The sequence below is a fragment of the Diadema antillarum genome, unplaced genomic scaffold, assembly GCF_040938485.1.
Source record: "Diadema antillarum isolate AM-2024a unplaced genomic scaffold, OU_Dant_1.0 scf00000052, whole genome shotgun sequence".
NCBI lineage: Eukaryota > Metazoa > Echinodermata > Echinoidea > Diadematoida > Diadematidae > Diadema > Diadema antillarum.
In genome coordinates this window covers 1,308,596-1,322,262 of record NW_027270941.1, presented here as the reverse complement: position 1 = coordinate 1,322,262, position 13,667 = coordinate 1,308,596, and the positions used below count along the sequence as shown (strand labels likewise).

At 37.6% G+C, this 13,667-nt stretch overlaps 1 protein-coding gene across 1 annotated transcript in view; it reads left to right on the top strand.

Moving 5' to 3' along the window:
• Nucleotides 1-13,667, top strand: part of LOC139715630 (FYVE, RhoGEF and PH domain-containing protein 2-like) — a gene marked incomplete at its 5' end in the record, with an annotated part of 100,608 nt that overhangs the window by 71,885 nt on the left and 15,056 nt on the right. The window contains 5 exons of the mRNA XM_071627186.1: nt 476-715; nt 4,770-4,918; nt 11,084-11,240; nt 12,171-12,258; nt 13,314-13,364. Of these exons, the coding sequence (XP_071483287.1) occupies nt 476-715; nt 4,770-4,918; nt 11,084-11,240; nt 12,171-12,258; nt 13,314-13,364 (685 nt within the window). The remainder of the gene's footprint in view (nt 1-475; nt 716-4,769; nt 4,919-11,083; nt 11,241-12,170; nt 12,259-13,313; nt 13,365-13,667) is intronic.

Below are 13,667 nucleotides of genomic sequence, written 5' to 3'. Positions count from 1 at the left end.
ACATTTCTAGTTTTTTCCTGTAATCACTTTTCATAGGAATAGAAAAGTATGTGTAATGCATTTTGTGCATCATCACACAATAGATGCAGTCTTTTTAGCCTTCTTATCTCCTATTAGTCAAGCGCTACAAATAGAAATACCGTTCAAGGTTCCTAGTAATAGTATATGATCTTGGTTTTCAAGTGTGGTAACCTTCTTCAACTTATGTGAAATCGCTTAGCGGTCATGCTACTTTTCTTTTCTTTCTTCCTAAAAATAAAGCAAGGAGATCTTACATCATAAGAGAGAAAAAAAATAGAGGTCTGTAAAAAGGTTTTTTGTTGTTGTTGAGAGTATTGCAAGATTTTGAACTAAAAAATAGAGAAGACAGAGAGGGAGAAACCCTTGTCTAAGTCAAAAATAGGCTTGTGTTCAGCTCTCTTAAATAGATGTGCAGCGTCTCAATGAGATAACGATTCTTGTCTTCCCATCACAGGAAAGGCCAACGGAAAACATCAACTTTATCAATCAGAGTCACAAAGTGGCCTACGAGGTGCTCACGTCAGAGAGGCAGTTTGTGGACCGGCTGCATCTCTTGCACAAGGTGAGGAAAAACCTAGGGGAAACAGTAGCAAGTTTGTTAGTTTCGTTAGGACAAAAGAAACCACTGAAGAAAAACACCAGAAAAAAAAGGGAGGGGGATACTAAGCCCGAGCAACACTGCCTTTTGGAAAATGTGAAGTTTATGTGACTAATTTTAGAAAAATTGTCACCGTGATGACAATCAGGCAGCTGTAAATTTGTTGCTGCTGGAAATGGCTTTTTGGATTGCTAGAAGAGCGGTGTGTCGTGACGAGAGTTTGACGTCAGGGTCTGTGGTACGCTGTTTCTATCTTCTGCCATCTTTGTCTCGTAACTCAATTTGTCATTTTCTTCTTTCCCCCCTCGTCTGCTGACGTTTGGCAGAGTGTGCAGCGATGCAGGCGAGCTAAATCTTGTTACGTATTGTCTGTCAGTCCCTTTTAGTCTTGCCATGATTTAAATGAATTGTTGGTGTGAGACAATGCAAAATGTATACCTATACAAAAAAAAGCATCAAAATTCTTTCATCTTGCAATTTCTTTCAAAAAAAGCGTCAAATTGTGTGTTAATTTCTCAAAAATATTGTCACTTGTCAAGTCTGTAATGGACATAATAATAATGATAATTCACAATACTTATATAGCGCATTATCACATTTATAATTGTCTCCAAGCACTAGCAGAAAAAAAAAGTAGTTCTGAAACACGCCTATAGCGCGGACCTGCCCATGCCAATTACACATCTCTGCTCCTCAGGTCAAACCGTGCAATGGAGCTGCCTGGTGACAAGGCATCCCAATTGACTCACGATACAGTTGATGAACGCAACAACTTGAGAAATCAGATCCGAAAGGCGTTTGATAAAATGTGTTCTGATAGTGGATATTTAAATGCGTTTTCAAAAATGGGAAAGTTGATCAATGCAGCTAAAGTTGAGCATTAATCCTTCAAATTGACATACCATAATTTATCATAGAAGATGCACAAAAGACCCTTTAATTTGTTATAAGACACTCTCAGGGCGGGCTTTTGTTGGTGCGGTTGCTCATAACAAAGAAGGATGTCGAGCGATCGTGCCAAGATAGCTAGCCGCAATTTCCTACCCCTTTCCTCATGGAGAGCCCTGGACTGACAAGCGATCGAGATGACCCATAGCTTTATGGCAAAGCAGTGAGTGCCCCAAGGGGGAGATGCAGGGGGAAAAAGGAGGGAGGGGAGGGGTCAGTCAGGGCTTGGGACCTGCTAATAGGGGACTGGACATGTGGCACAGATAACGGTCAGGGATGACTCAGCCAACGAAGATCCGGTCTGTGATGCCCGAGAGTGGTCGCTGCTGCCACAGGTTCGATGTCCAACCTAGGCAATTTGTCAGCAGTGTTCCATATACACTTAAGTGAGAAAGATACCCTGCTCACTGACTAATTGATTTGATGTAATTTCATTGTCTATTGTTTCAAAGAATAGCCACCAGGGGTATTGTGTGCATCTTATTAACAAAGAGTTACATCCTAGCTACCCTTGCTTCAAATACCTTTTTTTTCAAATAAATTTTCCAAACTATCCATTTTTGGGGTAAAGAAGATCCTTTTTTTGTCCCTTTTTATAGCTTTTGTTGAAGCAGTGGAGACCCACCTATAAAGATTGTTGTGAAGAGGAACAACTCCATGACAAATAGTGTCATTTGTATAAAAAAAAGAAAAGAAAGATGATAATAATAATAACAATAAAATCCTGATAATGGCATATTTTGTTAAACCTAGTGTAACTTGTCCAGAATCACTTTTCTTCAATTTTGTCAAAGCATCTTTAAAAAACAAACAGAAAGACAATTCTGTTCAGGGATAGTCAAGGTGTCCCTCTAAATTGTGCATATAAGTAGCTGGCAAGATTGTAAATGAGGCTTAAATGTGTCTAGTATTAAAGACCTGAAGACAGGCAAGCCTTTGTGTATTGTCAAGGAATCATTCATTGCCAGCACATTTAAAAAAACTTGGATGTTGTATGTCACAATCAATGTTGCACTTAAAAAATGCCATTGGCAGTAGCGGAAGATACTCGGTGCGTGACAAGTGTGGTCGGGATTTAGAGTCATGCATGGTTTGTTTAAAAGCACAGTTTCCGCACCAGACGCCAAGTTAGTTTCCATATCCGCGCTTTTCTGTTGGCATTTGAAATCATGCTCAGTGGATCATGTGTTCAATATTTGTATTGTGTAGGGATGTAGCAGGATTTGCAAACCTATTTGATTCACATAAATAATGCATAAAAGCGAGTTAGATATCAGTTCTGATGGTGTTGAAGTCTGAGTACCTACAGTCCAATATAATCATTTTCATAAAGAGAGAAAAACCAGCAATATTTGCCATCGAAATGCAATCCCAATTTAGTACCATCTAGACACATTTACCGATAATTGTTGATGTTATTCTTCAACAAAATGGAGTCCCTCTCAAGGGCAATTAAGGTGAGACTTTCTATCAGTTCTACAAAAGCTGGCAGAGTTTGAAATGTGAGGCACAACTAATGCCTGTGACGTACATCAGCAACGCCAAGAGTGTCGGGGGTTTCCTGTCACAGAAACCACTGAAAAAGCCTCCTTATGCAAGCAAACTTGCACCGGCTTCCTGGCCTAATCCAGTATTCAATTTGCTGTCATAAAGTTTGTAAATTGCTTCATTACTGAATATCCTCCAACATGTGTCTTTGAGTTTCAAACACTGATTTCTCTCTGTGTGCCCACATATAGAGATAGCTGTAAATTTTTATTTTTTTTTTGAGATAACCTCAGCTGAGGTGACATTAGGTTTGATCAAGGCTGAACATGAAGTAAACAAGGTTGATGAAATCAACCGTATCAAAGTTGATTAGAGGGAAAACTTGTGGTTTTCCATTCTGTTACAGTGTTGTCAAAGGGTCACGCTTTGGTCAATTATAGCAAACACGTCAGAAACTCAGACTTCATATGTCAGAAGGAAAGTGTGCATAGATAAAGAAGAAATATGTGTTTATTTTGCCTATCATTGGATGTGAAATATAATCTAATACAGTTGAATCATCACTTAACGTTATATGTTTGCTGAAAGGGCACTAGATTCACCCATTTGCAACTTTTTCATTAGACCCTGCAGGAATTTAGGGTTTTGCTTACTCTTCAAATGCCATCTGCAACAAGTTTTGAGGTGCCATTTTCCTGCCATCTGTTTTGTGTAGCAATGTGGAAATGGGCTTGAGTGATTCACACATTACTGTTTGGTGTGGGTTTCTAGCCTTGTAACACGCAGTGTAAATTTGTACGACAAGTTGTGCAATGATTTACTTTCTTGAACACAAGAATATAACTTTTGTTTGCTCTGAAGTTCTACAATATTGTGATAGATATCAGTGGCGTATCCAGAGGGGGCGCACTGGACGCGTGCCCACTCTTTATTTGTTGTTAAAACAAAAGAAATAAAAAGAAAAAATGAGATGAAACCCGGAAGTAGCACCAGAAATATTTTTTGTGCGCCCCACCCCCCCCCCCCCCCCCCCCCCTTTACAGAATTCCTGGATCCGCCCCTGGCTATTGTAGTTCATATACATTGTACTTGATTTTTTTTTTCAAACGTTAATCATTTTTGAGAGGATAAAAAATTATCCATTATCTCTATATAATTAGGAAGCAGAGTATCACACGCCATTATTGTTACTGCTACCTTTTCTTGCCTGCGTATCACCAAAACACAGGTGATGAAGCAAGGATTCACCTGTGTGATATAAATATATTTTTAATTTGTAATAAGCATCCATTTTATGTGTGCTGCCCTTGTAATTCTGACAGTGTATGTTATCAAATCAGTTCTGTGCTTACAGGAATGACTTTGATGAGGTGGACATAAGGTCATTGCAATACAAAGTACAAAGTTGATACCTTTTGCTCAACTTGGAGATAATTATGAAGGTGTACATTTGTTGGGGTTGATATGGATGGGGTGTGGTGTGGATATGAACTTAGGTAACCATCATTATAATCAATTTGGAGTGTCATGTTCTTCTATGCCATGGAAATATTCTTCAAAGAATATAAGCCCATGTCTAACAGTTATATTGATTGATAAGTATGTAATTCTGAAATATTATGTTATAATGTGCCACAAGTTTATTTAGTGTGATGAAATATCAGCAACGAAGCAACTTCAATCCTGGAATCAATCTTTTCTTTCCCCCCACTAGGTGTTTGAAATGAAGATCAGAGCAGAGAATGACAAGCATAACTGGTTCCCCAAGGACGTCATCAATGTCATATTCTCCAACCTCAGCACCATCTACGAGTTTCACAACAAGTTTCTCCTACCCCAGCTGGAGGACCGGATGCAGGAATGGTAGGTGTCATCTCACCAAAAGCTTTATTATTTAATCTGTGCAGATATATATATATATATATATATATATATATATATATATGTATATGAGATGAGAAAGGAAGGAGAAATATATATATATATATATATATATATATATATATATATATATATATATATATATCTCCTCTCCCTCTCTCTCAGTCATAATTCTCTGTAGCTCCTTACAGTGTGAAATAGTGACACTGCAACTGAAGAAAGGATCCATCGTTAAATTAGATGTTTACACTAGAAACATAACATTCAGTGATATGTAGCAGTCAAGATAACATTTTATTTTTTAATATACAGTGTATTTTTGTATGTGTGTGTCAAAGAGGTTGCACAATTGAAAAGTTGAAATGCAGAAACCAATATATCTTTATTTATAAGCTTGCAATATTTGACGTTGAAGCTCCTAAAAAACAAAGAAAATAAAAGTGTATGTGATGATTTTAATGAAATCTTTTTTAATGATTTTTCCTGTTATCGTGCAGAGTGCAGTAAAATTGAAGAGATATGCTTGTCCTCTATTTGATGATGCTCTTCCTTAAAAAAAAACTTTGAAAAGATGTAAATCTGGTGTTTTTTTTTGCATTCAAGCTCTTCAATAGTACATGCAAGAAGATAATTTCCAAATCAGACATAGTATAGGTGAAAAGACTTTTCCTTCATCTTCTAGCTCCAAAAAACCTGCTAACAAACTATTGGTTGTCAAGCTGAGTAGTATGGGTGTGATTACTCTCTAGGATTGCTATTGTCAGTTTTGTTGATAGACATGGTAAACATGTATGTTATAGTTTTGCGGTAAAAAGGAATCACTGTTACCAAGTGTGATCACCTTTACTAATGAGTCAATTGACACTTATTGTCAAAATACACAAAGGGTGCAGACTATATGTGATATATTTCATGGTACACTAGATTAAAGTGAAGAGAAGGGGGGGGGGGGGCTGCGGGGACTAAGAAAGACTTCAGATATTTTGAGGGTTGTAAGCAAAAAGAGCCTTTGGCCCGAAGACACCCCAGCAGACAGGAAAAGGTCTAGCCACTTTCCCCTGTCTTTTGGGGTTGGTTGGACAATTCTCCAGCGTGCTTTCTGAGAGATGAATCTCTATACCCTCACCTACTTGTTTTGTCAGGTTTATCAGCCGGTCATGAACCTGGAGCTTGTCCCCCCAAACAGAGAGATAAACTGGGATAAACATGTGAAGGTCATGAAATATAAAGTTGACAACGTCCTTGAAATTACCCTGAATGGTTTATTCATTTCATACTATATTGGAGTCTTGTTTTGCCTTTTTTCCCTGGAAAAATGCACTTTTATGCAAGATGTAAATCTCCTGCAGAAAACAGTGAGAAATTTGTTCTGTTGAAGACTGTTGAAGTCTTTTTTTTTTCTTATGCGTTTTAATGTTGGAATGACTGATGACATCTACACTGTACTTCAGTGGTGAAGGCACGGAGCGATGTACCCTTTGAATAGTTGTGCATTTACAAAGTTTTCCATTGAATCGAGATATCCTTAGATGCTTTATAGTTTGTTTTTAGTATGAAATGCATACACTGTAGGGACGGTGAGGATTATTTCTTGTCAGTCTAGGGAAATAAGAGCAGTTTGTGGTTAAACCTCACTTTATGTGATTCATTGTGTCCAACAATCCCCTTACATGCTTCTCCAAAATGGTGGTCTTCGGCCAGTGTCATTGTAGAGCTCCAATTACTGTTATTGTGGTCTGAAGTTAACAGAGACTTTTGAATCAAATATTGCCTGATACATAGTGGGCTGGTAGGGTGGCTTTTTTCACTGTGCTGTAATTGCTAGGCTTCCACTTGAAACATAGGGTCAGGAAGGGTTTGGTGCAACTGTTTTTTCTAGCTGAATATGGTAATGTGCAAATTTGTCATTGTGGAGAATCAACAATTTCAATCTACCATAAATTAGGACCCTATTTAATCATGATGTACCCTATCAGAATATACAGAATTCAGATAAATGTCAAGGAAATCGAATGCAGGGGAATAAATTGTGGCATGTAAATGACACTAATGACAGACACTTACTGATTGGGGATTGATTGAGCGGAGCTTTCGTTACGAGTACAGTCAGTGCTGCTAGTGAACTAATATTGTTTGAATCAAATATAGAAGGTTGCCTGCAAATACATTGATGCAGCAAAGTTCAGAGTTCAGTAAGAGTCTCAAGCACTCAGAAGTTTCGAAGTGTTGAAATCTATGTTGTTTAAACAGCTGAGAAGGTGTACCCTCCAGAGAGCCATTTTCCTGTACATAAACTTGACACTTTATGTCCTCTTTGTGTACAGAAAAGAACATTTTGCATGAAAGGCTATAGAATAGGCTAGCATACACACACATACACTTCCCTGCGTAGGCTTTCTCATGCATATATAAGTATGCACGTACGTGCATTTTATACAATGCCAGTGTGTCTTTTGAGATAGTGCGAAATAACAAAAATCACAAAACAAATAATGGAGCATGAAGATGAGAACACGTGTACATTCATGTGAATGTGGCTGTTGTTATGAAATTCCCTTTTACTGCTGTGGCATTCAACGTGTGTCCGCCAATCGTATTCTCTCTCACAAATGATGTCATACCGATGTTCTGCCAGTGACACAATGTTGTCCTAATCGAAAATAGTCGGTATTGCCAATTTGAGGAGGACAATGAGTGATGTGAACTGCACAATGGGCAACCCTGCCACCAGGACAGTAAGATAATTGGCTGAGAGCTCGTACAAGGATCTGTTTGACATCTTAACTCCTACTCCTCTGCAGCAGCATTCTCAGAGAGAGTGTTACACAGCACATTTCAGAGTATTAGTTGTGAAAGGATTAATCAAGAGCAGCAGGTGGGGGGGGGGGGGGGGGGGACAGCCGATGGGGAATATTTTTTCTGAGAAACAGGGATCCCTGTGGTGAAGGTTTCCTCTCCGGACACTGGCAGTAACTCAACCTTTTCTGGTTGCCTGTATACATCCTTTGACGTAGGGTCCTGCTAATCGCAAAGATTGCAGTGTGAATCTGTGGTTGTGCCTACAAACTGTACAGTATCCAGTTGGGAACCTCACGAAAGCATTTCTTCTTTTTCTCTAATCTTCTTTCAAAGCGTGTAGGAGTTCCAAGTTTCAATTTCAAAGGACATGATCTTGAAGCAGACACTGCTTTGTTGACAAATTTTCCCACGTCTTTCAAACGTGTGGCGTAAAGCTGTTATCTGCATTATAAAAAATTTATAGTTGAGGGTTAAGGTGAAGGATTTTGTTGTTGTTGTTTTATTCTACTTATATTCGCCTGAATGTTGAATTCATTGGGTTGTGATGACGTCAGTTTAAAGCATTTTGCATTGAACCTGTTTGTCAAACCTTTCAATTCTTATCTAGGTATATAAGCCATTACTCTAATGCTACTCGCTGAAGGATGAACCCATTTTCTCAGAGTGGCACCTTTCGACCTATTCTTTTACCAATACATCAAAGTTCATAATGAACTTTAAATTTCATGTTCCTACATTAACAGTATTCAACCAGTACTATGAGCTCATTAGGTCAAATGACACCTCTAGTTCTCAGGAGAGGGCTGGGGCCTAGAAATATTCATCTTGCAAATCTTTTTTTTTTTTTTAATAAGTATGTCCTATTTTGGCCTGGTGTAAGTTAAATTCAGAGAGACTTTTGTATCCTGGGAAAAGTAGGGTTATTCCTTTCAGGTATTTTTGTTTTGTGTGTGTGTGTGGGGGGGGGGGGGAGGGGATTATAATGGATTGATGGTCAGTGCTGTGGCCTGCTTTTACTGTCCCCACAGGGAGGAAAGAGACAGATTTTACAGGAAATGGCAGCAGGAAACAGAGTGGAAAGTCGGTTGACATCAAAACAAGGGCCACAATAATTCATACTTTTTTTCTGTTCCTGTTTGAAATCTACTGTTTAAAGGGTGTGTTACAGTTCTGGTCAAGGTGAGGATTTAGCTTTGAATGTTTTGCGAGATATTCAGAAACCACTCTATGTTAGATGTCAAAGAGCATGCAATTCTTAGGGGTATCAAAAGTTTATTTGATGAAAATCGGTTTTGAAATGGGTGAGATATCCAAAATTAAGGTGAAACAAAGAGATCCTAATAAAAGACGTGGCCTGTCACCTTTTATTATCATCACTTTTTTGGATATCTCAGCCATTTGAAAACCAATTTTCATCAAATACACGTTGAATCCTTCTTATAATTACATGCTCTTTCATATTTCATAAGAGGTTTCTCATTATCTCACTTCGGAATGTTCAAAACATGAATCCCACCTCAACCAGTACTCTACAGTCCCTTTAAAGTAAAAAGAATATGAAGAATAGTTTGTTCACCAGATACATGCAGATGATGTGTGTACTTGGATGTATGTGTGTGTGTCTGTGTGTGTGTGTGTGTGTGTGTGTGAGAGAGAAAGAGAAACAAGTTTATTATAGAACCTGAGGATTCATGGTTTTGTCCAATCAATATCATTTTTATAATTGTCAGTGCTACGTTTTGCCTTCTGAGCCGTCAAAAAGTGTCAAAATCTTATTGTCTAGACATAAGATTAGGCTCATCCTCATTGGAGCATGGCAATTTTCATATCATAACATAATTGTCAAAAATATTTTCCTGTGATTGTCATTATCTGATAAACTTGCGTACAATCATCCCATGACAGCTGATTCAAACAGAGTTTCTGTTGGTTAAAAAAAATCAGATCACTGGTAGATGTTAAACAATTGTGTGGAAACTCAATATTACTTGAAATGTTAATGTGGATCTCTCTGAAAAGATACAAAATAGTAGAGAGAGCAATATGTTTTTTTTTATAATGCTATGTGCTCCTATAATATAATAGATTGCTGTACTGCCTTAAAAATCAAGCATTGGTGTCAGATTGTGGTGCATTTCTGGCAAGCTTCCCGAAATGTGTTGAAAGTAGTTGGAAATGGCATTTGTGTGTCTTTTAAAGCACCTGACGTATCTGTTTTTTTTCTAAATAAAGAAATGCAACAAGACATACTTTTCTTCCTCTTCTTTTTTTTAAAAATCATTTTTGTGTGAAATGATATAAATGATGAGTGGGATGGCAGCCAATATCAGTTGACCTGTTTCTCACTCTGGGGGCCATCTTGGATCGAACACTGACTTCTGTGCCTTGGTCAGATGGGTTCTGTCTATCGTCACTCATCTGTGGGGATATAGGGAAGAAACTTAGGGCTCTTCGCTGTGATCTTTAAATGGACCCCGAAAAAAGGGGGAGTCAAAGGGACTTCACCGTTTGCTTCAAGATTTGTTTTTCTAAATTTAGAATAAGTGTGCCAGAAATATTTACCATTTTTTAAAAGATTATGTACATTATTTGCATGTTTGCAAACGATGAGACATCTGTGAGAATTTGTGTTTATTTGCGAATTGCTTCTGGTCATTTCAGTTTGTGTAGGGGAGGGTCCAATCATACATCTAGGTACAGAAGATAGCATGCAGGCTGTATGATGCAAAGTGGAAGACTTCCATATTGCATCTGGAGGAATACTCCGCAATTTATGTGTTAACCCGTTGGGGACGGACCAATTTTGCCATAACTCACATTTCCCATAAAAACCTGCCCGAGTATTCTCGGGACTCGTCTTCAACGGGTTAACAATTTCATTGCTTATTATCATACAGTGAAAGTTCTTTCATAAATGTATGTGGATGAAAAGTAATTGTACATAACCATGGTCCTGTAATGTGTCTTGACCTGATTGTTACTGATTCCAAGTTTTCCTCTTCCGTATTCTTTCATTTGACTTTTCTCTCTTCACCCTTCTGAATATGTCAGTGTAATTCTTTTACTAGCATGCAATAAATAAATACAGCATTCCTACACTCTGATCAGGGAGGATTCCACCCCCTGCTCTGATGTCTTCACATCTCTAGAGTTGTTCACTTTTTTAACAGCAAGAAAAGATTTTGCTCTCATGAGTATTCACCAGACACGCCAGGTTAAAAAACTCGAGGAAACCTTCATTGATAGTAAACAAAGCACTAATAGTTAGTTTGTGCGTTTGTTTGTGTGCTTATTTGATGCTGTTAACCACTGTGTGTGTTTCTGTATCTTTGTTCGATCCGAATGCAGGGAGAAAAACCCTTGTCTGGGAGACATTCTTGTCAGATTGTCGCCGTTCCTCAAGCTGTACACGGACTACGTCAGCAACTTCGACAATGCCATCAAATGCCTCAATACGTGGACAACCAAAGTACCAAAGTTTGCCTCGCTCCTGCAAGAAATCCAGGTACAAAAAGGACACTGTGTTTTATCAATGTTTTGTTTCAAATCATTGGTTGTTCTGAGAGGGAGAGTTATAATGTTATGATTATTCAATGTTATTATAGTATCACTCAGGTTCCTTACATTGCGTGCAAGTGTGTGCTGCTGGGCAATCATTTTTTTTTTTGGTCTAATTGTCTGAGAATATAATATGTCACAAGCAGTGTTATTTCTTTTTTTTTACTCTGGAAATTTCATTGCAGTGTAATAATAATAAAAAAAATACATAATTATGGATAGCTTTGAAACATGAGCTTCTTGGCTGCCGTCCAGACATACTTAGTGTAATGCACTTAACCGTAATGGTCCTTGTATTGCATGCGAACAATTAATGCTTTGCAGGCAGTATTTACAGAGTGCAGTCACAGACACCTTTGTAGAACACTATTGTGTGTTTCTGGTTTAGCGGTGAAACATAAAAGTGTCATGAAAAACATAATGCTGATACAATTGAAGTTCGGTAGCTGTTTTTTGTTTTGTCCCACACAATGGGACTTTGAATGATTTCAACAGTTTTGTCCTTCTTCGCTAATAAGTAACACAAGAAAACTTGGATGGAAGTAGATGATTACAAACATGCAGAGAGAATTAAAGAGTAATTGTTACAACATGAAATTGTATGTGTAAAGCATGATTTGATGCTCTTTGTGTAGAATTCAATTTGAACAATACTACGAGTACTGTAAATGTTGACAGGGCAAACCTCACAAGAAGAATTGTAATTTGTGTAATACAATACAACTCCTTAAAAAAAGTATCATATTCTGCCTTACTTGAAGGGAACATTTGATTTGATTTAATTGTTTTGTTGAACAGTGTAACAGAGTAATGAAATGAAAAATTGGCTCTGATGTCATCAATTCTATGTATTTTCCTCTCCACACATCCCCCACAGAAAAAGGATGTCTGCGTGTCCTTGACTCTACAACATCACATGCTGGAACCAGTTCAGAGGATACCAAGATACGAACTCTTACTCAAAGGTGTGTACCATGTGTGGGAATAACAAAGCTGCCATGCCAACTTTGGTGTACATTTGTCTTTATCCAAAACAAGAAAATATGCGCTTGATGTAAAACAAACAAACAAACAAACATATTTCTGAAATTACATTTAGCATGCTTCACATTTTATCTAATATTCTTTGAACCAAAATAGCAACTTGCTTCTGGAATATGTATATTTTGATTGTTTGCTATTACAGTTGTATGTTTTGGATCAGCAGGGGTTGATGGATGTGGAAAAACTTTATGTGGTGGCCATTTTGCACCACATTCTTTTTTATTGTTTACAAAATTAAAGTAAAACAATATTGTCAAAACAGTGATTATGGTATGAAAATTATGTTGTGTGATGATTTGTTTTGTAGTTTATGAGTGCATGGGGGAAATAAATCTCTGCCTTTGATGCCCTGACAAGTCTAAAGTCAGCAACATTAATGCTGTACTCTCCATGGTATTTTTGACTTTGAACTTTGTACTGTTTGTGTCTGTGGCATAGTAGGCAACATCAGGTAATGAGCGTGGTTTAATTCTGTCATTTATTGGTCATTCAATGTAAATAAAACAGGAATATAGAAGCTTGTGGTGTTCTAGAGAAAGACAAAAGCTCTCCTCAAAGCATTAAGATACATTATTGTACATATTAATCAATTTATATGAAAGCACAGTTTAATAGCCTATGTTGGTGAATACAGACGTTGTGTTGCTCATTTTGTTTGCACGATTGCCATACATAACACATGAGATGATTATTCTAGCTGATTAAATAAAATGTTTTGATATCAGTATGTGTGTATGAATGCTCATTTGATGAATCAATATAGAAGCAAAGTAAAGACATTGTGCGATACCCATGGGAGCAACAGAATAAGCAGATCAGGAAGTTGTGGTGAAGAAATTTGTGTTGAATGGTTTCCGCTAGATCGGCTCCTTTTGTGCAGTTATTTTCTTTGAAAAACATAATGTGCAGATTTCATAAATGTTTAAATGTTTATGATTTACCTCCCCCCCCCCCCCCCCCCCCCCCCCCCACACAGCTTACCTGAAGAAACTACCGGAAGAGTCATGTGACAGGGCAGATTCAGAAAGTGAGTATAAATGCTTAGACTAATCAAAAGCCTATAACCTTGTTATACAAGCCCTATATTCTTATGCAAAATTTGATCTGTAGATGGGAATTTGAGAGTAAATGTAATGCTTTTCAACTTTTGAAACTTTTTTTCAAATTCTAAAAGTGAATAAAAGGAAATTCCAGTCTGGCTGCAATAAACAAAACATTTCTCAAAGTGCTGCGAGAAGTATCCTGGTACAGTAGTTACCCCGAGATGAAATTGATGTATCTGTGACATGACATGACCAATATGTTCAGCAAATTAGCCAATTTTGTTATT